Source organism: Poecilia reticulata, chromosome 17, assembly GCF_904066995.2.
Source record: "Poecilia reticulata chromosome 17, P_reticulata-male-v2, whole genome shotgun sequence".
Taxonomy (NCBI): Eukaryota; Metazoa; Chordata; class Actinopteri; order Cyprinodontiformes; family Poeciliidae; genus Poecilia; species Poecilia reticulata.
In genome coordinates, this window is record NC_088846.1 from 13,346,555 (window position 1) to 13,373,041 (window position 26,487).

Genomic DNA, 26,487 nt, shown 5'->3' on the forward strand with positions numbered 1-26,487 from the left:
GCAAAGAAATGTCTTTTATAGATGCCTCTGTGTCATTTGGTAACTATAAATCTGCATACACAAAGAACATGAGAAGGTCCTCAAGGTTCTATTCTCTACAGAACTGATTTTTAACCTTGCAATTTTAAGGCTATAAAGAGTGACTTCTGTTTTTTTCTGCAGTCAACAGGAGAAAATTTTGCCCAGTTGGCTCACTGATATAATTGGGTGTTATCATAAACTAATATCTCTAATTTTAAATTCTATTTCAACCTGACAAAATAAAGTGTGTTTCGTTAAAACAGGACATGAGATAATTGGTTCATGTTTTTATTTTCAGTAAAAATGTAATTGTGACTTACTGGTGAGCTCATGCTTATATCTCTTCACCGACTCACTTCTCGTTACTTATAAGGTCTAATAATTCAGAAAATGTCTCAACATGCCACTTTTGGGTGTAAATGCTTCATGATTTCTATTCCGTTCAGCTCTAGAACCAAGGCTCTGAGGACAAGACATCAGAGGGAAACACTCTTTCAACTCCACCACATTTATTTTACTCTTAATTACATGTCTCCATGCAATATAAAGCTTCTATGCAGCTGATAGTGTTCTGTTACAAAGTTCAAAAGTTTTCTTCCAATTGTTTACAATATTTTAGATAAAAACCAGAGTCTCCTGGTCTTTATCAACTTCGACATTCCACAAAAAATAAATATGCAATCCTGTTCACATTTTGGTAAGTCCAACTCAATCCACCAAAAAAACCAGTCACTTAAAAAGTCTGAGAAGTGAAAACAGCAGCCCTTTGAAACGCTGTCAGACTGGGGGAAAAACAAAGAAAAAAAACCCCAATCACATTTTCTTATTCAAACCTTGTAAGCTATATTTCCATTAAGTTAAATTCATGTAACAAAAAATAGCTAATGCATGGAAATATAGGGGGGTAGGGAGCTATAGGGAAGAAACAATAAAATTAAAACAAATAAAATGTGACAGAATGCACTGTAAACTGTTTAAATTAATCATAGAATGTTGCACAGTAATCACATCTCAGAGAGAGCAACCAGAGCTGTCCACAAAATCTTCCAAACTGACCTATTATTCATTTCTTACTCTCAGTGTAGTATTCTCTGTCAACAGTTTAAAGCGCGTCTTTTTTCAGTTTAAGATAGCCAACAGAAATTCAAATGTTCTCTTGTTTTGGTCTGCCAACATTACAGTACAGTATTCTAATAAAAGCAAATCTTCTTGATTGAGCCTAAAACTGCTAACTGTTGATGTACTCTAAGCAGTGAAACCATAAAGAGACAATACTGTCATGTTTGCTTTAAAAAAAAAAAAAGGAAAAAAAAAATCACTACTCATATTTTATCTCATTAAGATAACAAAAAGCTATCCCTGCTGTGTGCATGCTTACAGTTTTTCTGATTGAAAATAAGAGACACGAGACGCAGTTTGATCTTTACAGGTATTTCAGTCTATTAACAGTTTTTGTCACTCAGCCCAATAAATAAGCATACCTGAAAACATTTAGATATACAGTACATAAATACAGTTATAGCTAAAATAAAAAACAACAACAACTCATCTCCGAGGTTTGCATCAAGAGGCTGTAAGGCACATGTAAATAACTATGAAATACACAGGATTTCACATTGCACGAGAAGTGTGTCATTACGCACACACAGTTCCAGTGTTTATAGGTATGGATTTTTGAGGCCTAGTTCTGTTTAGCTGACAGCTGCTGGTTGGAGCAGCGCTTGTCTGAAGCTGATGCCCTTAGTAGGTGAGGCGTGTTTTTAAACGTAAAAGTGAGAAATTAGATCTCCAGTGTGTGGACATGTGCCCATTTAAACAAACTTAGTGTTACTTTTCTGATAGTGAATCTAAGCGTAGCTTAGGATGCAATCCAACTTTTCCTGGAGAAAATATTTTCTTCTCATATATATATATGTATATATAAATATAAAAAAAGATAATCACATTGTGTCTCATTTTTTTTGTTTCATCACAACCTAAAATAAAAGTCTCATAAATAAGACAATTTACTAGGTGTGTTTTTTAATCTACAGAAGTTTTCTTTGTCAAGCATTGTTTGTGGACTGTGTGTTAAGGGAGTGTGAAATGTGCAACCTTAAGACTAAAAATAAAGCATGCGCACCACAATTGGTTAAAACACTACTGGCAGGCAATTCTTAAAACATACAAACAGCTTTCCATCCAGTGAGCTGATAAAGTCATGCGCTGTATGTTAGGGAGATTTGTTTGTCTTCAAGTCTAACAAATGCTTTGAGTGCTCTTCCCCTGCTGCTCGCAGTTATCATTTTGAGAGCCCCAAGCCAGTCTTCATGTACTCGTAAACCACATAGCTAATGCTGACAGCTGGAATGACTTTCATGAAATTTGGCAGGATGCCCCGGTAGAGCCCAAAGAAACCATCTTTGGCTACAATAGTCCTCAGCAGAGAACTCATGGAGGGCTGGTCTGACACATCCAGGGACGCTGCAAAGAAAGGAAATGAAGCACACATGAGAGCAGGACTGCTGTCTGCCATCTATCCGAGAGTTAAACACTGGGAGGTTTTGCCACACTGGTGGGTCCGCTAAGCAAGTTTATAACAGTTTACGATGAGCCAAGCCGTTGTGTGACGCTGTCAGTTGTTTCAGAGTTTACGACAATGTAAAAGGTGGTTTACAATAAGACGGTTTACAATAAGACGGTTCAGTAAATCTTTTCATGAAAGGACATATGTTTAAAAAAAGGGATTCCCAAACAGATAGGCAAAACCCTACTTCTGCGCATTCCTATAAGAACGGAAAAAACAAACAGGAGAGAGGAAATCGTGACGGTTGCCATCTCCCATGGGATATTTCTTACCCATGATGCATCAATTCCGACTGAACATTTTGTACCCTATTTCAAGTAACTTTGTGCTGTACTTCTAATCTTTTATTTAATAGTTTGCTTGAAAGCAAGAGATTTCGTTTTAATCACCAGTGATAATCTGTCATATTTAAGAGACAACTGGCTTAACAGGAAATCATACAAAGAAATCAACAGAAAGTGACAGCAAAAGAATGTTTTCAGATAGTGATCAGATCATTGTGTAACAAATTAAACTGATAATTTTCAGGTTTAAAACAATCTTTCTGTCCATTTTTTTTACTATCCTACATTAATAATAAAAATAAAAACAAACAACTACAAATAGCATTGCTGACACAAATAGGTAAATCATACTTAAGGATAACAGAAAAGAAGAAACATAGCTGATGTATTTACAGACAAAATAAAAACACAAATAAATTGCCAGAAAACAATGGATAATATAATTGTTCAATTTAACGTATCAATGTCCTGAACAAAGAACGGCTGCACGTCTCTAGTGCAGCTCTTTTGTTTGAAGTTTGCATAAAATATTTGGGTATCTTGAAAAAGGTTTGACCCAATGTAATCAACTAGCTTGCTCAGGCAAACATTACAGTGATGGTCACATTTATTGGCACTTACAGTGAAGATGTTTAAAAAGATTTAAAAATGAATCTGTCCAATATCGCAACAGAATGATCTCACACAAAAACACATCTGGAATAATTACCAGCACCACTGCTGTTAACAATCTGATGTACGGATGTGAGAAGGAGCTCGTAACTTTTCTCCTCTATGATTTCACAAGTGCGAAGCTTTTCAGCCTTCAAGGTTTTAGCACAAACTCCTAATATGGCCAAAGGTCATTCATCCCAAACAATCATTTGGCTTGTAAATGGCATCTTAAGGACTCTTGAAAGTCCAATGAGGTCACTTTTTGCTGCTGCTAAATAAGCATTGGGTGTTTGTTTTTGTTGTTTTTACCTCTCATGCCATCCTGTTCACTCTGTGTGGTGACAAGATAAATATGGGTCATTTATCCAGCTGAGACAAATGACAAATGGGCCTCTCACCGCATGGTTAAAGGAAGTCAAAGATTATTTATTACTTAAAAAAGAAAAAGCATGAATTAAAAAAAATGCTTCAGTCACTTAAAAAAAAAAGTAGCTACAGGCACCAATAATTTTGCCAATGGCATATGGTATATCCAGTCTAACTTTTTTTCAGATTGTGAATAAAAGTGATGAGAAGTAATGCAACAAGAGTCTACAAGTAACAACAATCTACAAGAGTCATGTTTCCATTTTTCATCTTTACCCCTATCACACGGGCAGATTGGTGTTTACCTTGCGCCTGCATCCGTGTGCGTATCAGTGCCAGGGGATAGCTGGCGAGCTGGCCACATGTGCAGGAGATGGTCCCGCAGCCCAGCAGCACCAGAACTCCAGGTTTGGCCGAGTCTGTTTTGTGGCGCGACAACCAGGTGTTCTTCAGAGTCTGAGGCACAGGAGAACAAAAAATGCTTAACTTGTAGCACAAAATGAAACAACCGACCTTTGTTTTTCTCAGAATGTTAACCATCTAGACATGCGAGACTGCGCACACCTCATAAACAGCGAGGTCTATCCCAGCGTAGGGAATAATGCCAATTAAGTTTGGAATGTAGCCCTTATAAAAAGCGATGACACCCTCTTTCCTCAGGATCTTCTTGGCACAGTCAAACATTCCTTCGTACTGGCCAGTTTTCCTCAAGGTCAACCGAGTCTTTAAAACCTTAAAGAAAAGCAGAAGAAGCGGGAACATTTACAGATGCATGTTCTTCTTTTAGAATAAAACAACTAAAGAGTGAAAGATCTCGAACGGCGGCATGACAAAACAGTGGCTCGTACCTCCATTGGGTAGATGGCTGTTTGTGCTGTGGCCCCTGCCATGGACCCCGCCATGAACCTCTTATGAGTCTCTATCTTTGTTCCCTCTGAAGTTAACAACTTCTTATACTACAACAGAAAAAAAACACAAGAGCCGAAGCAATCACTAAATGCAATATTTACCCATAAATATAGTCACAAATATGTTTTAAGATGTGGGTCTGAACTTGTTCATATGCCATGAATTTGAATGCAGTCTCAGGCGCGATCTTTAAAACGTTGATCCCGTTTCCTCTCCACAGCGACGTCAGACCTCCTTCTACAATCATCTGCCTGAAGCCTCCAATCAGGCTTATCTTGTTGACTGCGGACGAGTGAACCTGCAGTATAAATACACACATTTAGCCAACTAGTTTCGCAGCAGCACGCCTATTGTTCTATCAGTCTCTCTACCTAGCATCGCTGACCTGCATGAAGACCTTGATTCTGTCCAGAGGGGCTGTGCCCGTGCGAGAAACGGCACCTGCCACTGCACCTGCAACCAGCTGCTTCCACCACAAGTCTGACCGCTTCTCTTCCTCTGTAAACTCATCCGGGATGGACAGACTGTCACCGATGTCCAGCATCTAGAAGTTAAACAAGCATTTTCCCCAATATTATTGATCAGAAATACGCACCGACCGATTTGGTTTATGCCAGCCATATCGGACAATCTTGTTAAAATACATTTATACACATGTGCTTATGCAGTTTATACAGAGCAAGACAGAAGTTGAGACACTCAACAGCATGAATGTCATGTGAGTCTTGTCCTTTAATCAACAGTTCCTTTGTCCACACTGGCATGATCAGGAAAAAAAAAAAAAACGCCTTCAAAGACATTTAAAAACAAGAATTACTAAAAGTACTAAAGTTTGAATTTCTTGTGTATTTACTCCACTTCTCCATTTCAGTTCCAAAACCAGTCTTACAGTTCTGTTGGAGCATCCAACTATGTCTGGGTTTTTGTCAGGTAGCTGTTCATTTGAGGTGAACTTGTAGAACTTAGGGGTACACCAAGAACTTTGTTATTCTATACAATTACAAAATTCAACAGTTCAACAAGAAGGAAAATAAGTCTTCAGCAATATTCTACCACCGCCATGTTGATACCATGTTCTTAAGTTTTGAAAGACTCACCTTGACTCCTTCAAACTCCCTTGATCCCACTCTGACAATGTAAGTTAAACTTTACCTCCTCTGACCATAAAGCCTTTCAGAAATAACTCAGCTTGTCCATGTGGGCAGCTGTAAACGTCAGCCTCAAACACGCCTCACTGCAGACAGTGCTGCTAGTACTCCAGTATCTTTCACTTTCTGATAGACATTCTCATTAGACATGCTGAACACTTTCCTTTCACCTTACACCAACATATTGGGTCAAATAATTGACACTTTAGAACAGATGGCTACTTCTGCAGGAATAGGAAATATGAAGGCTTCTTGGATGACCTCTGCCTAAATCTTATTTAAAATGCATTAACTTTGTTAAGCAGATGGCTCTGTAGCTGACAACAAATAAATATCAATTACCTCTAATGAGCCTGCACTGTAAATTGTTGAGTTAACAGCGTTTTCTGACAAGAGAGGGACATGCAACACTGTCTGTGTGGTTAGTAGGGGAAAAAAAATAATCTACAAGCTCAACTTCTCCTTTCTGTTTTCGCAGTTGTGTAGCAACTATGTTTAAGTCTCGTCTGACAACATTTACATAACCTTGAACGTAAAGTTTTAACCGGAAAGCCGATACACCAGGAACCTCGCACAGCTCTAGCAGTTTAAACTTGAAACAGATTTTTTTTAAAAAGGAGGGAGAAACAACAAGAGGGAGTTGTCCTTTGATTTGAGCCAACAAAGTTATGGCCACTGAGCTATCTGAACCCTTGGCTGACAGGCTTAAGCTGATTTAGATAAACAAAGCTAATATTTTCCTGAAAACATGAAGGTGCCTTAGACAAAAAGAGAAAAAAAAACAACAACAAAAAAAACATTGTTCTGTGGCTATTTAATGCAAATCTGTTGGCAAGCGAAAAAGGGGGCTGCAGAGGCGGTTATCGGTCCTGCAGTCACGGCTGTCGCACATTTCAGTGTGGTATGCAGGGAAATATTCACAAACAGGTTCTGTCAAGAGAGGTTCTGTGGAGTGTGGGTAATACACCAGTTCAAACATTAGACCACAACCAATTTAGAAAGAAGCACAATAACAATCCGAGAGAGAAACACAACATGGTGCTGTGGCCTAATAAAGGGAGAGCTGCTCTCAATTGTGAATTGAAAAAAAAAAATCCATAATATCTAACTGAAGAGGAGTGGAGGACATGCGATTTATTCCACTGCAGTTGCATCAGAGAGTGGGCAGAGTGGGCCTCATAAAGTGTTCCTGTTTCCAGCCTCACCAAGGAGTGCTTCCAGTAGCGGATGATCTCTTCCAGGTTGTAGGCAGGATACAGCAGGAAGTGCTCTCTGAACTCATTCCAGTCAACAGTCATGGTCCCATCGATGTCCATGCTGAGAAAACACAACCTTTTATTTATTTATTTTTGCCCACTTGACATGTTTTAAACAGAAAACGGTTCACGTTAGGAGCGTGCATGACTGCGTTTAGAAAAACCTAGGTTGCAGGGCAATGGAAGAGAAGGTCAAACCTTTGTAAGATTTTCAGGGCTTCCTCCCTGCTGACATCTATGCCCAACTCTGCAAGAGACTGCTGGATCTCTGTGGCATCAATGCGTCCTGACACATTTAAAAAGGAAAGATCACATGAAATATCATCGTGCAAGTGGAATGGTGAGCTTTCGGTGACTCTCCGTCGCTTACCATCGTTGTTTCTGTCCAGACTCTTGAAAGTCAGCAAGAGCTTCATCTCATGGTCCTTCAGGTATTTGGTAAACTCATTGAAGTCCATAGAGCCATCGTTGTTTTGGTCTCCAGATGACACAATTTTCTACAGGAAGAAACGAGTAAACATCTAGAATCAGTCAGGCCAGCGTAAATCACACTCTCACAAAATGTCATCCTGGAATTAAATCTTGCGAAAGATCCACCCCAAGACTTGAAACTTATATGGGTTACAGTGCACTGGATCCCTTGCTTCGAGTTACCTGTGCAGCACCGTGGCGAAATATCCCCATAGCTTTGAGGCCCGCTCGTAACTCAGCCACATCCACCTTGCCATCTTTATTAGTGTCAAGTTTATCAAACAGAATCTGGTAGGACCGCTCACTGTCGGCATCCCAGCAACGGGCACTTGACAGTAAAGACGTCCGTAGCGCTTGATACATTGCCGAGCTATTATAGAAGCAGCGTGCAGACGCACCGTCCGTCCTGCAAACCATAATCTGATGATTAATCCATATTGACAATCATTCATTAATCCCACTTATAATCCACACGCGAACTCCTCGATGGCGATGACGGGAGGAAAAAAAAAAAAGAAAAGCTTCGCTGGTTACAGTGTTTTTGCAGTTCGTCTCTCCAACCTAGGTGTACTCTGCAGCCAGCGCTTGTAAGGAACTGCAGTAACCGAGGGCGGAGCTACTACTGCTGCGTATCTTCTCGGTGCTCGTTACGGAAAAGCGGGAAGGATGGTTGAAAAGTGGCCAAATAAACCTCTTTCCGGATTAGCTGCGTTCACTAACTGTTTTATGCTTGTTCAAGTGAACTTTTATCTTTCGCCGCCGCTTTTTTAGTGCGATATGTTACCAAGCCCTTCTGAGGAAATGTAATCTTCTTATCTGGAAGGACGTGTCAGCACAGAGAGAGAGAAACACTGAGCTTTGCAGTTTCATGAGGGCAGTCCTGCTGGACGCCAGCAGAGGGCGACATTTTATTGTCGAAGAAGTAAAGAGAGATGGACGAAAATAAAACGACTAAACAATACTACAACTAATAAAATGAAGTGGCATAATCATAGAAATCATGGTTGTAAGTAATGTTTGCATTCCATATCAATGCGGAGCAAAATTAAATAAAGTTTCAAAATGTCGAAAAGAATAATAAACTAAAAGCTAATATGTCTACAAAAAATGATTGCAACAATACAATCTAAACATGAATAAATGCACATTTTCTTTAATTTCTTCTTTATTGTTATTATTTTAACAAAAGTCTATTGTATCTTTTTTTCTTTCCTTAAAGACACAAAAGCTGTAATAACCTGGTTGCATAAGTGTGCATACGACTTCTTTATGTCTCATATCTTTTTGGATCAGACGCGAAATGTCTTCAGTCCGGTTACCTTCTTTTTAAGGATTGTAGATAGCTAACCATGATGTGTGAACTCCATAACTGACAATTTACAAAATTTGATGAACTTTTGTGAAATAAAAGCTTAATTTTGGAATATTGTAAAGATTCCATAGACCTGATGAGCTACAATATGGCCTCCTTCAGAATAACATCATATAAATTGAGGTAGTTTTTATTTTGTCAACTCCGTCAGACGTCAACTCCATCAGTTTTTGTGACTCTTTCAGTGAAATTGTTGACAAATCTCACTTAAATGTGCAATTAATAAATTTTAATGTATTTTACATAAATTGCATTACTTCACATGTATCAAGTATTTCTTTTTACTCACTAGTTTGTCACCACCTTCAGTTCTGAGTCAACTCCGTCATGCACTGTCAACTCCATCAGATGGACTTTTTTTTGTTTTTTGTTTTAAATAATATTTTTTTTTGTTTCTTGAGACGCATTTGTCTGTAAAAATGAGTAAAAATATCACTAATAGGGTATTTTAAAAATAATTTTATATTCATTTTTGTCAGATGGTGATGACAAAGTTCTGGGTCAGGTCGATTAAAAAAAAACAATTAAATGTTGCAACTGGGAGCCTGCACATTAGCATCTTTACATTTCCAAAACATTATTTGTCATATTTGCATACATAAGGATGAGAAATAATAATAATAAAAAAAATTGGGGAAAATTAAAACCCATTTTGTCCCTATTCTCAAGAATCACTGAGCTAATATAAACTCAAGGTTAAATGCAAGAGCCCTGTGAAATAAGATCTATAAAACTTGATTTGCAATATAGCAATATTATGTTGCATCCTTTACAATCCTTTTCTATTTTCTTTTGGGTTTTTATCAAGCCGTAAACGTAATTAGTAATATCATTAAACGCTTGATATGTACATTCCTCTGTGTATAATAATCATACAGTTTCATTTAAAAGTATTTTTGTCACTTGACATTAAAGATGGGCATCCCCATTTCTCTCACAAAGTCCCAGTTAAGTCACAGGACTAATGTCACTAGAGTGCATTAACCTAGAAACATCCCTTCTGTTAGTTCTTCTTTCAGTTGGCCGATATTAAATAGATTTATTTTATACTGAAGACTGGTAAGTTTGGTGTTTTTCTTTGTCCCCCGGTACGTCCAATCAAATCCCGGGTTTTCCCCACGTCACAAGTGGTGGGTGGGAAGGAAATGTTTTAAACTTTGAATCTTGTCTGCGGTAGAGAGCAGCAACTCAACTCACCCTCATAGCTGCGGGGCGACTCAGTCTGTCAGCTTCTCCGCTTCAAAGGCACCTCTCATTGCTCTCAGTCGTACGGGGCCACCGTAGAGTCGCCATGTCTTTCATCCTCATGAAGAAAAAGAAGTTTAAGTTCAAAATAGATTTTGACTTGGAGGAGCTGTCCTCGGTTCCTTTCGTAAACGGAGTTTTATTTTGTAAAGTGAGACTCTTGGACGGAGGCTTTGCACAGGAGTCGTCTCGGTAAGGCTTCTCTTCTATTTATAGCTTAAGAACAACTAACCTAAACTACAGTAAACTATTTATTTTCACCAATTTCAAATCTAGCTTGACGAATTGTTTTCTTGTTTTGATTTTTTTTTTTTCAGTTGCGCAGTGGCGTTGTTTCATGCGGAACATTAGTCCATAAACACTTGGCTAATAACTTCACCTAACATTCAGCATTTTGATACTCACCAACAGCTGTAGCCTCGTTGACAAAAACGGTAGCAAACTTTATTTTAACTGGAGACACTTTATGAAGTTTTGAGTTCAGTTTTTTTTCTTGAAGATATTGATTTATACTAGCCGAGGTTTGATATAGCTGGTTAAACCAGTTGCTAAGCAACACGCCTTGGAGCATCTGATACTTTGACTCAGGGCAACTAACTAGCTATCATTTTAAAAGTTTTAAGACAGGAAATGTATCTATATTATAATTAGAATAGGCAGTTCAGGCATTAAAGAAATATGATCATTTATATTGAGCAAGAAAAGCCTGATCAATAAAAACAATATCAATGTAACAGCATTATTGCAGCTGATTCATTTAAACAGATTTCAGAGATGTCCTAACTAGACAAGTGTTGTAGTTGTTGGTCCTGATCTTGAACTCAAGGGAACATGAAATAAAAGTCAATATGTGGCATGAATGTAATCAAACCAATCTAACAGCAATCCATAATTTCCTGTACTTAATACAAAACACGAACCATAAACCTTCTCCTCCTTCTTTCTCCATCTTTGAAGTTTATCGTAGTTATTATGTGACAAGGTGTGGTACATGCTGATTTCATACCCAAAAAGACAGATAGTCCCTCACACATTAATATGTGGCCTCTTATGAGTCACTAATTAACCTAACTTGCCTGTCTTTCTAACCCAAATTCCACGTGAAGTCTTGGAGCAGAACAGATAAATGTTTAAAAAAAAGAAATACCCAAACAGGTCAGGAGGTTCAAACCAATTTTGATAGCCAAAAGAAAATCAGACTTTTACTTTCATTTAAAAAAAAAAAATCATTTACGTATTTCTGAGTAGACTGAATGGCTTCACATGCACTGCAATCTTGCAGTTTATGCGACACACGTTAACTGTTTGCGGGTTTGATACACTTACAGGAGTTACAGTACTCACACTGAAATCAAGCTATAGATCCTGCAAACGCATGACGGGATGGTCTGTGTGTGTTCAGTTTGTGAAATGTGCCCTTGTCTCCCAGAGAGCCTGTCCAAGCCAACTGTGTGCACTGGAAGAAAAGGTTTTCTTTCATTTGTAAGATGAGTGCCAACGCAGGGACCGGGGTGCTGGACCCCTGCATGTGCCGAGTGTCGGTACGAAAGGTAAGGTATCAAAAACGTAAAAAAGAAAATAATCTGTTTTCTAGAACTGAGTCCAGGAAATAATTTTTTTTCCCAAATAAAATGCTGTTAATTTATTTGAATGTTTAAACTGTGATGCAAATTATAGTGTTGCTGTGTTTATTTTTTTCAGGAACTCAAAGGGGGAAAGTCTTTTGCAAAGGTAACTTTTGTTCTCTAATGACAAACATGTTGTTGACAAAGCACTTCCAAATACTGGATAATACAGTTGAATAAAAATAAAAAAAAAGAATTTCTTTTTAAAAAATAAGTAGAACATTTTTTTTGTAACTGGCTGAGTTTTTTTTTTTTTTTCTTTCCGGTTTTGGTGACCAAGTCGGAAATCTGACCCGTGTTAACAAGTAACTTTAATGAGTCCCGGAAGTGACTCATCTTTGTGTATTCTGTCTTTCAACATTCCAGTCCACAAGACTGTAATCTCTGCACAAATAAATAGTTACTTATTGATGTCGAGATTCGTGCAGTAGAAGCTCCAATGTCAATATTTCCACTGTTTGATCACTTCCAGCTTGGATTTGCCAACTTGAACTTATCAGAGTTTGCTGGGTCTGGCAGCACTGTGCGACGGTGTCTGCTAGAGGGATATGACACCAAGAACACCAGACAAGACAACTCCATTCTAAAGGTATGCTCATAAATCAGCATACAACTCTGCAACTCTAACTTACAAAGTTCTGGTTAGACTTTTTTCTATCAATGAATTTATTGTGGATTTCTTAAGTCTAAACAGAGACAAAATTGCACAATATAGGTTTAGATGTATACCTACATAACAATATTTTGGTAAATGTCCCCTAGCAAGTAGCTTTTTTTTTTTTAGATTTTAGCACTGGTAGGTTTCAGTGTTTCAGACAGGAAATGAGTAGAGAGACAGGCGTGGAATGCACCAGATCGATGTTCAGTTTCTTTTTGTGTACAAAAATATAAAACTTCTTTCTGGACAGTGTTGCTAACCGAGTTGTTCTTGAACATCCTGACCGATTCTCTTTCTGACCCATATGGACGATTGTATCAAATGAAGCCTGGATATTGGATGCCACGACTGGACAATGAATCCCAAACAGACTGGACTATTTCCATGTCAGGAAAATTTTACATTTTCAAAGGCCAATAGTAGATTTTATCCGAATAGAATCCTGGTGATTGGTGCAAAAAGTGTGCAGTCAACATGCAGCTTGCTTGGAGACATTCATCAAATATCGGGGCGAGGTTATGTATGTATTCAAGCCCATATGCATTATTTTGGCCTTACGCTGCTGACTAGAGAGACAAATTCAAACATTGGCATTCAGTTTTGTTTTTTAAACTTCGTAGCAGTGTTTTGTGGTAAAATATTGTCATCTTGCATTCATAGAAACCTGTGACCAGAATAGTATGTCATTAAAGTTGCTGAATAAAACTCTTAAAAAATTTTAATCTTTTCCCCATATTTGTAAACCTTTTTCACTTTTTCCCACCTATTTCTTCTTAGAAACTATTTAGTGTATGTAAAGCTTCTGAGAACTGAGATGTGTCCAAGCCTGTGACTTGATAAGCCATGGGAATAACTTTATTGCATGCATGTTCTTGCTAAATCATGGGGCTGTAATTTGATGAAATCATAATTTAGAGGAGAGTCTAGAGCTTGTCTTGTACCTCACTGTGTTTGTCTCGGTTACAGGTTGTTATTCACATGCAGCTAATGTCTGGAGACCCCTGCTTCAAAACGTAAGAGCTCTTCCTAGACGCTACTGAGCTGTTTGACTCAGATATTGACTCTGCTTGAAGGCTTTATTTGCCTATCAGGTTCTCTGTAGTTGTGGTTACAATGAAAGTGGGTTTCACTGGTGTAAAGGTCTGTCATTGACCACAACGGAAAGTATTTTCATCACATCCTGTGTGTCACCTAAACTTAAAACACACTTATTTATTGCTATAATCACCAACAGAGTTTTAAGTTGGAAAGAATCACTTGATCTTATCTGTGAGCTAATAATGCCTCACCCAGACTGCCTTAACTGGTTGGAAGACTTTCTGCAGGATCAGACTAGCTCAGAGTTCATATTCTGAGAATATTGATTCGTAGCAATGTTTTTCTCAAAAGCTGTGATGTAACATGTTGGAAAAAAAAAAAAGCTGTAGAACTGTCTTAGTCTAATATGAGGTTTTCTTTTCCCTCTTCAAGTCTTGTTTGCAGTCTAAATACTGTAGCGGTTGCCGTGGGGACAGCCAAAACTTAGTCATTCACCCTAATGCCATATTACTCATTGTGTAGAGAGAGCTAACGTGACAATGTCATGTTCCTTCCTTTGCCTCTTTTTTTTTCTTTTGTTCTATATTTTAGTTCAAATGTAGATTGAATTTAGAAGGTTGTGATCACACAAGTACTTTATTGGAAATGAACAGGATGTAGTGTACTTGGAAGTTATTTCAGGAAGAGTGAGTGAAACCCTTTTTATTTTATTTAGTTTTTGTTTAGTTCACCAGAAGTCCCAGAGTGGAACTCTCTAGCAAGAGCAGAATGAGTTTCTCTAAATGGATAGCAGATGTTGCGTTAGCTCGCTAGTCAAAATGGATGTTGAGGAAAACATCTGGTTGCTGTCCGTCTAACTTGTGAGGAAACAAAGTCCCAGCTTAGGAACAACACACGTGTAGCTGGATTACATAAAGCAATATTTTGTTTATGTGTGTACTATAAATGCATAAAGCTCCTAAAAGTTTAGTTTGTTGTGTTTACAGGGAGCTTGCTTGTAGAAATAACGTAAAAGTGTTAAAAGTTACGTCTCCGTTTGTATGTATTTGTGATTTTAAAAAAATGGGGTGGTGTTTGCAATGACCTCAGAACAATCCTGTTGTATGAAACAGCAGGTGTGGCTGCTCTTCCCTGAGGCTTTTCATTGAGAAACTGTCACATCAAGCAAACTAAATGCTGCTTGTAGAGCTCCACATAAGTTGAAGTTTGGGTGACTGATCAAAATGTGAGACTCCCACCATGCCACCTTTGGATGACGCTAAGATTGTGACGTTCTGACCTGATGTGAGGAAGATAGGAGACGCATACAGCACACGTTTTAGTGTCCGTAGCCTTTTTTAAACTGTATTTTAGGTTAGAGGCTATTGCTTTGATTCTTTCATGCAGGTTTAAGAAATTCTTGAGTTGTCTCTGGCAGTCATTCGGTGTTGCTTAAATGCTTGCTGCCTATTTACTCAAAGCTCTGCCTTGCAACTCAAGTCCCCAGCCAAGATTCTGCCTCACAGAGCATCTCTACCTGCTCCATTTGTACACAGCTCCTCCAGACTAGTGGCAGCAGCAATTGGTTCAACGCCTGGTGGCATCTGCTGAGCTCATTATAGGCACCACTTCTCAGTTCAACACTCTTAAAAACAGTTGAGAAGCATTGTTGTGATGACTAACTGAAGGCGGAGTGTCGTAAAGAGACATAGGCCGACTTCAATGCGTCAGATTTATTTTATTTTATATACATATACAACATTTTTATAACAATTGATGGTAACACAGTTACTTGGTTGTGCTATAAAATGGCACCGTGTGCCTGGAAAATGCATAATACCAACCCTTGAGTAGTAGCTGCCCACATTGAACCTGTATTGTACAACAATATTCTGTATGAAAATCTTTTTTCACAAAGCAAAAATATAGATAGAGGGGGGGGGGAATATTAAGATTCTGCAAATAACTACCATTTTTCACCAAAATCCTTTTTGATGTGTTTTGACTAGCTTGTGTCTCTGTTTTAGTCCGCCGTCTACAGCCATGACTCTGGGAATCCCACCAGCAGAGGCAGAGGGTCTGCTTGAGGATAGAAAAGGAGGAGATGTTCGCACATCACATTCAGGCGCTGGTACGTAGATATTCATACACTCGGCAAGACGGGAGATTTGTTGCATTAATTATTCATGATTTTTCTTTTTCTTTGTTGAAATAAGCTCCAGACAAATGCTTTTTTTTTTTTGCTTCTTTTTTTCTCCTTTTAGGAACTCCAATAAAGTCGAGATCAGTCCCAGACGAACTGATTGCATTCAGCCACTCCAGAACATCCAGCTATGCAAGTCAGCTCTCAAAAATGTCAGGTATTGTAACAAAGATCCATCCTGTTTTCAGCAACATGATCAATGTGACTCAACACCTGTTTTAAATGTGGTCACTATACAAGTTCTGCTTATTTCCTTACAGGCTATAGTTCAACCTATTCAAGCTCCACAGATCTGAGCCACAAGCGGAACGGTTCAGGAGGTTCTGCCTCCACAGGCATCGGTAGCATCGAGCCCGGTGATCAGCAGGGGGGGAGAGGAGAGAAAGAAAACAGGACCACTCCCACGTCCACAGGCTCTCCAACCTGTTATTTTGCATGTGAAAAACTCTCTGTTCCAAATAGAGCTTACAGGTAAAATGCACTGCTTGCCTGGATCAGTATCTAACACAGTCAGTTTGTCATGTTCTGTATCCATACACCAGCGTTCGGTTCAGAGCCGTTTCCATTGAATTAAAGGTTGGCGGGTGATTTTTGGATTTGCATCAAAATTCCTATCGGGACAATTACAGAATTGTTATTGAAACTGGTTATTGTCATCCTCTTGCATTTTCTTCTATTATTGATTAATGTGTTAGGAAAGCTACATTTACACTAGACCAAAATAATAACCTGATTTTTACATATATACATACATAAAGATCTAATTTAGAATTCCGTATATTCCATATGTACATATTTTTAAATGTTATACCTCATGAAAACATTTGCTTTTTTAACCACAGATGTTTTTCTCTTTCCTTCTCAGACCTCCAGTAAAACAGAACTCGGTGGAGAATCAGCTAAAGCGAGTCGATGCCACGCGGGTGGACGCTGATGATATAATAGAGAAAATCCTGCAGGGCCAGGATTTCAGCCATGGCTTCTTGGATTCCAGTGCAGAGGGTGTGTACCTCTAATCCTGGTGTGGAAAATTGCTTAGCATCTTACTGGTGTGATCAAATTACTTTGAGGTGTTGAAATACGGGGTCTATATGTGCTCCAGGCAAGGTTTTGCGGCACTCCATAGTTGTTTATTCCACAGAAAGTTCTTTTAATCATCAATACATTCTGTGACTGATCAGTTGAGCTGATTATGATGAAATGTGATCAGTTTTTTTCCTCACTTGTAATGTGTGTGTTGCTGCAGAGGAGGGGCTCAGCTTGTTTGTTGGACCCGGTGGGAGCACAGCTTTGGGAAGTCAACACATGAGGTGGGTGTGGTTATGTAACATTGGCTATTTACTGTAAATATGCAGAAATGCAACTATATGTCAGATAAAAGATCTAAAGAGGAAATGTTGCATTTTTTTTACACATATCTTCTCACCCCATCTCATGTCTAATCCGTAGAAACTCTTTGGTAAACGTATAACAGTCCATATAAAAAAAACAGATCAGATATCAGCCCTAATTTCCCGCCATGTAACACACTGGCATTCTTTTCCAGGGTCGTAACCGGAGCCTTCGAACAGGTGGTCATTAAGCGGTAGGCTTTAGCAGGCATGCGTCTTAAACAAGAGGGACTACTTCTCCGGGGGAAAAGCAGCAGGGCCGAGCAAAGGAGGTGCCAACTGAACTTACTCCTATCTGACATCAGGAGATTTTATTTCTGTTATGCAACATTTCCCCACATGACCTGTGCAGCATCTGTTGGCCATGAAAGCCCCCTGGTGTTCAAAATGTGGAGCTGAAGGACATTAGTGAAACTTTTTGTGCGCTGATCACTTTCTTTCATCTTCCATATAAGGACGTTTGGTTCAGACTGTCAGCATTTAGCTCTTTGAAACTTGGAACTCAAATGTTTCTCAAATGTTTGTCTGCCCATTCAGTGATTTTTGTTTCGTTTTAAACGAAATGTCACTCCCTCGGCACAGAGACCTGTATGTAGCATTAAGTGTTATATTTAGTATTTTAATAAGATAAAGATAAGAAAGCTTTAAAAATAACTGTCAGAGCTTTATGCTGGAGTAACGTGCCATTTAATGTGTAATGTTAAAATGTTTAGATTTTTGTTTTTGGTGGGAATTGCAAAGTGACATTGCTTTTTTTTTTTTTTTTTTGTCATGGTCAAAACTGACAGTAAGATGCTTATTCACCTTTGTTGCAAGATAGCTATTTTTAAGTAGCACAGCTTGGTAAAACTGAACACCTCTCACCTGGTTGTGAAGGAGGACGACAGCAGTTAAAAATAACCGAAAGGTTCGTTCGTTCATTTTGTTTTGTTGCAGAATTTTGTTTTGTTCCCCATATCTGTTTAGTGTCTAAAGTTATGTGTAATGGTATATTTGTATAGTTTAAAGTATTGAAATGTGATGTTTTAAATGTGTCAGAGCTGAATGTAAAGGTTGTTAAAAAAAACAGAGAAATGAAAGTCATGTCTGCATTATTCCATGTTGTCTTAATTTACTGTAAAAAAATTTTAAATGGAAATGTAAAACTATATTGAACTCATATTAGACAGTTTGTCACCTACTGAACAATTTATAGTCAGTTCTTCTATTTATTTGAGATCATTGCTTAATCAAGAAGCAATGCATCTCCCAAAATAAGCTTTCACAGTCTCATGACATCACAGGAGGCATAAGGCACAAACAAAGAATTATCTTGGGTAAGTATATTTTATTTCTTGTGTATGTTGCAAAGTGCAGAAGAATGAGAAATGTAGGTGGGTTTTATTTTCCGACTTCTCAAATGGAGCGGCATTAACTTTGGCTTGATTTGGCATGGAATAATAAAAAAAAAAAGCCAGTTCATTCAAAGAACTTTCTTTAAAATAATAAAAAAAAGTTTATCTAAATTGAGAATTATAAAAGGATACCTTTACACCAGAATAAAACAATAGTGGGCTTATTAAATGGATCCTACAATAAAAGTACAGAAAAGCACCAATAAATTGGCATTCCACATACAATTGTAAGAAAAAAAACAACAAAAAAACTTTGCATGAAATATTAAACATGTACAACATCTTATTTAAAACCACCTCAAAGAAATCAGTGCCACCTGCTGGACACTGATTTCTTATATACTTATATACTGGACACTTGTGTACTTATATAAGTAAAGCTTACTTATATAAAGCTTACTTCATATAAGTAAGCTTTATATAAGTAAAGCTTACTTATATAAAGCTTACTTCATATAAGTAAGCTTTAAATGTGCTTACTTATATGAAATGTTCTTAGTGGCAACATTTTCAGAACAAATTTTATTTTTGAAAATCTTACAGCAGATGCGAAAAACATGCAACACTATGAGCAATATTCCTTAAATTGGTTGTCCATCCCCCAGAGGGCGGCACCGCCCCCGTTGAGAAACCCTGCACTATGCACAACTTCTGAGTGTTCCCAAGAGCGGCATTGTTTATTAATGAATCAGAAAATAAGTCTGATTAGTTAATCAGACTTATTATTGTTTGGAACCACTTCCAGAATTTAGGATGCTGAAGTGACTAAACCTTCATAAATGCAGACAGAACATCTGCATAGTGCAGAATTAGATAAAAGAACATTATTTCTACAATATTCCAGTACTAGCAATTGCCTAAATTATTTTATAGTGGCAAATTCTGTATGAATGTTGTCTTTAAGTTGTGATGCTTGTGTGCCACAATTTTTGAAAATGTTCAACAGACCCTGAGGCAACCTGACATATCTGTGTCAAATTAGGCTACAACATCCCTGTCACTATATATTTACTGATATAAATATATCAGTATATTGTTGCTTCTCAGAGTCTAAACGTTTGAAAAACTTGAATTCATATCAGGTTAGACAATAAAGCATACGTCTGTGTACATGCTTTTATTTTTAAAATCCCACGATGACGTAACTGCGTTGCAGGTAGCAGTTGACTGCACCACTGACGTTACAGTTCCGGTTCCACTTCTTAGTAGCAATTAGCTAAAACGGCGGCGGGAAAGTCGCTGACACTATTTTAACCGCAAATCTACACGAAGATTAAGAGGCCGGGATTGTAAAGGAGCGAGAAATCACTGCCCGTTATTGATGGCTCAGTAGTTGGAAATACGCTAACCGTAAACGAAAGCTTTACCGTGTGGGATTCAGCTAACATGGCTAACGTCGGAAACCAACTACCAACGCAGGCCGTTAGCAAGCCTCCATCAGGAAAACATGGCAACGTATTGCCCCTATGGGGAAACGAAAAGACTATGAACCTAAATCCAATGATTCTTACGAATGTGCTCTCCTCGCCGTATTTCAAAGTTCAGCTGTATGAACTAAAGACCTACCATGAAGTTGTGGACGAAATCTATTTCAAGGTAACGCCAGCTAATGCTAAGCCGCATGCTAGTTAAGCAACCGTGTCCGCTCAGCGTAGCATTCATTGTGAACCAAATGGCTTGCAAACAGGCGTCAGATTGTGAGGTTTATTGTTTGGGGAAATGTTTTATAGAAATGAGCGCTACATAGTCCATCGTTTTGTAACAGAAGTGTCGTCGTTTAAAAGCGTAGACACGGAGTTAGGTGAATATAGGTGGCGTTAGATTATCGACATTATGTCACCCATGGATGGATTCGAAGGTATGGAATCACTGTGCCCCTATTAACCTTAAAAATAAAGCCAACCTCAGTTAATTATGCGTTTCAGTAAACCTTTCAGATAAAACTTTTTTTAGCGTTTTGTGACTGTGTTTATACCAAAAACAAAATGAGTGCCAGAAATTTTTTTTATTGTAGTCATTCGTACGTTTGAATACCTGTGAAAAAGTTTTTTTTTCCCACGTATTTCGGTGGAAAAAAATAAATAAACATATTATAGCTAAATGGAAACGTGCTGAAACTAACGTGGCAATACATTAGCCTAATATTTCTTATGAGTCACATTATTATGCATTTGATGGGGAGCTCTAACTGCTTATGAGCTGCTGTTAGGCATAGCCATCGCTACCGAACAACAAAATGACAGATGACATTGAAAAGCAAAACTTTAAATTATCTTGGAAATGCATTTTTGAAAGAAAAATAATCTTTGCAGTTTTCATTAGTGACAGCCCGAAATAACAAATGTAGCATCCCAAACAGTCCTTGCAATTTTATCACACTATGTTGTATATTATTTTTTTAGAAGTGCATATATTGAACTGAATTTTATTTTATTTTTTACTGATGTTCTTACCGTGATTTATAATTTAGGTATTTGTATTGGTCAGCTTGATATGCCTCAAGGACCGGATAAAGCCCAGTGGCAAAATAAAAAAGAAGAAATGGCCAGATTTGGCCTGAACAGAGACTGTTGTTTTCATTGATAGTCTCTGTTTAAGCATCTTATGTCCATCTGTGTTATCTAAATAAAGTTGCTGTTAGCGACTGTTAGTTTTATTTAATGACAACAGGTTAAAATGTTAAAGAAGCATTAGATAAGTTAGTCAGTAATTTGTCTTTTTATGATGACATTTGAAACTCTGTGCATCTCCTGTGATGTCCTAGCTAGACGTAGGGGAATAAATGTAATTCAGTTCTTTTTGTGCTTTCAGGTGACTCACATTGAGCCCTGGGAAAAGGGAAGCAGAAAGACTGCGGGCCAGACTGGAATGTGCGGAGGGGTAAGTGGGAAGTACGTGCTTTTTATATTCCCCACATTTTGTGTCTTTCTGCATTTCGTGTGAGGAGGAAAAAATGTTTTGGGTATTTTATTTGCCACTGCTTTTCATGTATAAGTGTAGTTTATGCTGTGGAATACATACAGGACTGCTGAAAGGACTAAAAGAAATGGTATCTGTAAAGACTGCGTTATTAAACCTGTCCCTTTTTTTTTATTATTTTTGATAGGTGCGTGGAGTTGGCACTGGTGGCATTGTATCAACTGCTTTCTGTCTTCTTTACAAACTGTTTACTCTCAAGCTAACGCGCAAACAGGTGATGGGTCTCATCACTCACACAGACTCTCCGTACATCAGGGCACTTGGATTCATGTACATAAGGTACGAGTCTACTTCCCATAATCTTAAGTTAGTAAAGGCTTGTTGCTATGGATATTTTCACCAGATCCATTACCAAATGCTTTTATGGGAACAAGTTGAAAAAAATGTTTAATTCTGGCCTTTGTGTTGCGTTGCAGATACACTCAGCCTCCAACAGATTTATTAGACTGGTATAATGACTTCCTGGATGATGAGGAGGTATGTCACCCCGGGTAATAATTTAACTTTCTTTTGTCTTCTTTTGTAAAATTCTTAGTGAGACACTCCATATGTAAAGCTAGCAGCCCCCCCTACATTCCCCCCATTGTGATGCTCATAGCTGATTTTTCACCTTTGCTTTCATTTGGCTTAATTTTTCCCCAACTTGTGTCGTCTGAGCCTGAGTAGCTAGGTTAATGCTCGCTTCTCTGCTGCCGTTTATTTCTCAGGGTAAGTACGACAATACTGTGGAATAAACATTTTCATTTATTATCAGGTTAAGAAATGCCCTCTGTTTTACTCACTGAATAATGTATTTTATTACCAAAAAAAAAAAAAATACAATTTGCAGCACACCATTCACATTGGAACCTAATTTGTTTTTAGAAAGACAGAAGTATTTTACAAATTCATGTTTTTATGCTAATTCTTGGTTAGAAAACCTATAATCTGGTTTAAGGCAGCCGCGCCTCTCTTCGTGTTCTGTTGCATTATATTTGATTTCTCTAAAGTCCTACCCAACTTGTTAATTCCCCTGTTTTTTCCTTTAGATGCCCCTTGTGCAGCAGGTGAATTGGATATTGTTTCTCAGCACTGTTGGTTTGCGTGAGTGCAAAGCAGCTGTTCTCTACCATACAAAGTTCATATCTGCTCATCTTCAGTGCATTTTCCCCGACCTGCTACAATCTGTGCTTACACTGTGAGCGTTTTGCATCTCCCAGAGTTCAGAAAGCGTCTGAGGGACACAAAGAAAAAAGAAGCGAGCGCTTCTTTTTCTTTCCCTGTAGCACACTGACCATACACTATCCCTTCTCTTTGTTTGGAAAAATCCAGTTTTTGGAGGGGTGATTACAGCTCACACTGTTAACACAGACTACAGGAACTCTTGACAAGTGACATGTTGATGTTTGTGTTCCCTCTGTTAAATATCAAAGATTAAGCTAGATGAACAGAGGTGAAGGTTCAGTACTTGGTCATCACAAGTTTTGTTTGTTGTGAAGCAATATTTCACAAGGAAATACGTCTATTGCCTTAACTATGTGTAATAACTTTGTGTGTGTGTGTGTGTGTCCCACTGTTTGATTGTAGGAGCTTGACGTAAAAGCAGGTGGCGGCTGTGTCATGACCATTGGGGAGATGTTGCGTTCCTTCCTGACCAAGCTGGAATGGTTCTCCACGCTGTTTCCCAGAATCCCTGTGCCCGTTCAAAAGGCGATTGATCAGCAGATGAAGGCGAGGCCGCGTAAGGTGGCCCCAAAGGAGCCGGAGGAGGAGGCCGAGTTCACAGAGTCGGGAAGGCAAGCAGAACGACGACGCTCCAGGTAGTTTTCGTTTGTGTTTTTGTCCAGGTCCTCAAGTTTTAGTGTTTTGAAAAGTCACACTGGTGGTTTTTATGTGCCCTTCTACAGCTCCTAATTCAAACCCAACAGTTAAAATTATTTAAGAGTGACGTGGTTTTAGATGTTCAGTTGTTTACAGCTCGCAGGTTTTCTCGAAGTCCTACACAGTATAACAACATTGACAGTAGTAAAAGCGAAGATTCATGTCTGGTGGAGAAGGAAAGCTAAAAATAAGTTTGTAAAGCAGCAAGTGGGGATTTTCACTCAATAACTTAGAACATTGTTAAAAAAAAAACAAAAAACAAACTCATCTGTATTCCTTACACGGCTGTATTTTTTAAAAAAAAAACACGTTCTTGTCCCTCAGTGTGGACGCATTCAAACAAAACTGATGATATTTATAGCAGGGCTGAATTTGCTTATGACATCAAAATTTTACTCATTACTTTCTCAGTATGCTACAACATTCCCTAAAATAGCACCCGACTTCATTAAGATGCTTTTTTAGTAATCTTGGTCAATTTTTCCATGAAACTGAATTTTGGCTTTTTATTCAGTCTCAGCTGTAATAATCTAACCTGATGGAAATAAACACTTGAAATATATTATTGCATGCAGCAAATCTTTTTGAAATGAATCACTGCAATAACGTTAACTTTTTAATCTAATTTAGCGAGTTAAGTTTTGACTGAACCGTCTCCTCCTCATCAGGACGCCGAGACGGACACCGAGTCCCAAAAGGTCTCCCAAGCGATCGAGAAGCAGGAGCCACCACCGGGAGAGAGACCGGCACGGGCCAAGCTTCGACCGGGAGCTGGAGAGGGAGCGGGACCGGCAGAGGAAGGAGAGGGACGGGGGGCGGGACAGAGAGCGGGACAGGGCAGACAGAGGAGACAGGGAAAGACGGAGATCACGTAGCGCAGACAGGAACAAAGAGTGCAAAAGAAGTCTCAGCGGCAGCAAAGAGCGGAGAGGCGAACGCAGGGAGAAAGAGAGGGACGGGGCAGAAGACAGGAGCAGGAAGAAAGACAGGGATCACCACAAGGACAGAGGGACGGAGAGGGACAGGTCCAGAGACAGGAAGAGCAGGGCGGAGAACGACGAGCGGAGGCATAAAGAAGACAGGGACAGACACAGGGAGGACAGAAAGGCCAAACGATCGAGTCGGAGCAGAAGCAGAGAAAGGAGGCATAAAGGCGGAGCGGAGGAGAAGGGCAGGAAGAGGGATCGCAGCCACAGCAGAGAGAGGGAGCGCGAGCGGGACGGGGAGCGCTCCCACAAACGCAGCCGCAGCAAAGAGAGGAGTCGCCACCAGCGGGAGTCCAGTAACGAGCACAGCAAACACGGTGAACGGAGGAGAAGTCAGAGTACGGAATAAACGCAGCAGCACCACTTCCACCTTTCTCTCTGCTCTGCTGTCTGGCCAGACACAGGCCCCAAGTGAAGGAGCGTTAGCGTCAAGCGTTGGCGTCTTGTGGTCGTGTTCAGCCAAATGTAACGTTGATTCCCACCTGTTTTCATATGTTTTCACTCCCTGTTAGAACATTGTTAGTCCTCATCTAAAATCTGTACAGTAAGGAAAACAAAAACGGCATTTTAATTTTCTATGATTCTTGTTTTGATCCAAGAAGAAGTGGGTTTGTACATACTGTCTAGAGAATGTCTACACACTGTTATCGGACAGAGTTGGTTTTGATCGTTCACCTCGGTACTGTCAACATGCTATATGTAAATCCTACCAGGTTATGTCTATTTTCGGCCTCGAAAAAGCAGCGTGTGCTTTTTGTTGTTTTGGATCTCTGATAGGGTTATGATATGTGTGCATCTATAAATACCGACGGTTTGAGTTCTGAGGTGAAGCTTTACAATTCTCTCCATGACCGTTTGTAGACAGTCCAGGAATGTTTTAATCCTCTGGAGGGCGGACTGCAAGGGTAAATTTTTACCACACACACTTGATCCCTGCTTGTGTTGTGTTTGAGTTATTGCTCTGTTGCATTTTGTTTTCTAATAAAACCCTTTTACAAACGACAGTGTTACGTGTCTGTGTATAAAGGTGAATGGGGGACTTTACCTTCAGCGTAGCAAATAATGTGTACATGAATATTCATGTTTCTTAAAAGTCTTATCTCAGGGTGTAATTTGAAGGTAAATGAGAGAAAAAAAAGTTAAATGCAGATTTTATGGATAAATTGAATCTATTGAATCTTGTCCTCACAGTGACATCATCAGTGTTTGGTCCAGCCAGGGGAGTAATTTATAAGCACTTTATTAAAGAGTAACTCTTTAAGTAGATCACATATATATCCCAATTTATCCCAGTTTAACTGTATAGTAGACCCAGTAAACTAGAAAATTCCTGTAGAAATTTTAAAGGGGCATGCCAAATTGTTCTTGTCGGCTTTGACCCAGCGTCATAATGCTAAAAATTAGCATTAATGCTAAAGAAAGCAGCAATGTAGTCAATAACCTGTGGAGAGGCAGAACCATGTTGACTAAGCTGTACATGTACCATTCATTATGTTAAAATTAATGCATAAGCTGAAATCAGACAATATGCTAATGTTAGCCTAAATGCTGGCAGTATCATGTATAGCAACACAACCATGTTTTAATTTTACTTGCTCCATTCAGTATACTAAATATGTCTAATAAGAAAATTAGCTAAAAGCTAACTTCAGGTAAAAGGCTATTGCTAATGTGCACTAGTCAAGGGCAGTGAGGCAGTTCACTGAGAAAAGAAAACAAATATGCAGACTTTTATTTTGAAACTTTAAGTAAGCTTCATTTTAACTACCTCGCCAATTCAATGTGTTACAGTAGTTTCACATAAAGCCCAAAAAAACAATTACCTGATTTGAAAAATGTCAAGGTTTTTATTTTGAAATTTTCAGTAAGCTTTATTTTAAATGGCCACACTAATCCAATTTGTAACTGTGGTTTGGTTAAACCAGCTAAATAATGCCCAAGACAGCAAGTAGATCTCATCCCTAATGTGTGCTGTTTGAGAGTTCCGCCATGTTGTAGTTCTGACCTTCAGTCATTGTAGTTCTAAAGAACAGCTCAACTGTCGTGTGAGTGAGACACACAGGGAGAGTTTGAATTCTAACT

At 38.7% G+C, this 26,487-nt stretch overlaps 3 protein-coding genes across 8 annotated transcripts; 2 read left to right on the forward strand and 1 right to left on the reverse strand.

The window, feature by feature from the left end:
• Positions 1-513: 513 nt before the first annotated feature.
• LOC103479358 (mitochondrial adenyl nucleotide antiporter SLC25A24-like) lies at positions 514-10,347 on the reverse strand. 2 transcript variants are annotated; one of them, XM_008433734.3, is made up of 10 exons: positions 10,245-10,347; positions 7,575-7,701; positions 7,403-7,490; positions 7,154-7,265; positions 5,186-5,344; positions 4,946-5,098; positions 4,740-4,847; positions 4,456-4,623; positions 4,197-4,347; positions 514-2,484 (listed from the first exon to the last, which is right to left on the reverse strand). In XM_008433734.3, the coding sequence occupies exons 1-10, from the start codon at positions 10,248-10,250 to the stop codon at positions 2,303-2,305; spliced, it is 1,254 nt and encodes a 417-aa protein (XP_008431956.2). In that variant the 5' UTR covers positions 10,251-10,347; the 3' UTR covers positions 514-2,302. The 2 variants fall into 2 exon arrangements, with proteins under 2 accessions (XP_008431956.2, XP_008431955.2); XM_008433733.3 differs by lacking the exon at positions 10,245-10,347 and adding an exon at positions 7,859-8,512.
• LOC103479359 (EEIG family member 2-like) lies at positions 10,339-18,280 on the forward strand. Its single transcript, XM_008433735.3, has 11 exons — positions 10,339-10,484; positions 11,722-11,842; positions 11,994-12,023; positions 12,390-12,506; positions 13,542-13,588; positions 15,620-15,723; positions 15,857-15,952; positions 16,056-16,266; positions 16,661-16,797; positions 17,042-17,105; positions 17,342-18,280. Exons 1-11 carry the CDS (start codon positions 10,339-10,341, stop codon positions 17,382-17,384), a joined length of 1,116 nt encoding a protein of 371 aa, XP_008431957.1. The 3' UTR covers positions 17,385-18,280.
• Positions 18,281-19,744: 1,464 nt separating this feature from the next.
• Positions 19,745-25,409, forward strand: prpf38b (pre-mRNA processing factor 38B). 5 transcript variants are annotated; one of them, XM_008433736.3, is made up of 6 exons: positions 19,745-20,176; positions 21,392-21,460; positions 21,687-21,838; positions 21,976-22,036; positions 23,126-23,358; positions 24,088-25,409. In XM_008433736.3, exons 1-6 carry the CDS (start codon positions 19,967-19,969, stop codon positions 24,752-24,754), a joined length of 1,392 nt encoding a protein of 463 aa, XP_008431958.2. In that variant the 5' UTR covers positions 19,745-19,966; the 3' UTR covers positions 24,755-25,409. The 5 variants fall into 5 exon arrangements, with proteins under 5 accessions (XP_008431958.2, XP_081454509.1, XP_081454510.1 ...); XM_081598383.1 differs by having other exon boundaries at positions 20,097-20,176; positions 21,392-21,471; XM_081598384.1 differs by lacking the exons at positions 19,745-20,176; positions 21,392-21,460 and having other exon boundaries at positions 21,751-21,838; positions 21,976-22,050.
• Positions 25,410-26,487: the final 1,078 nt, after the last annotated feature.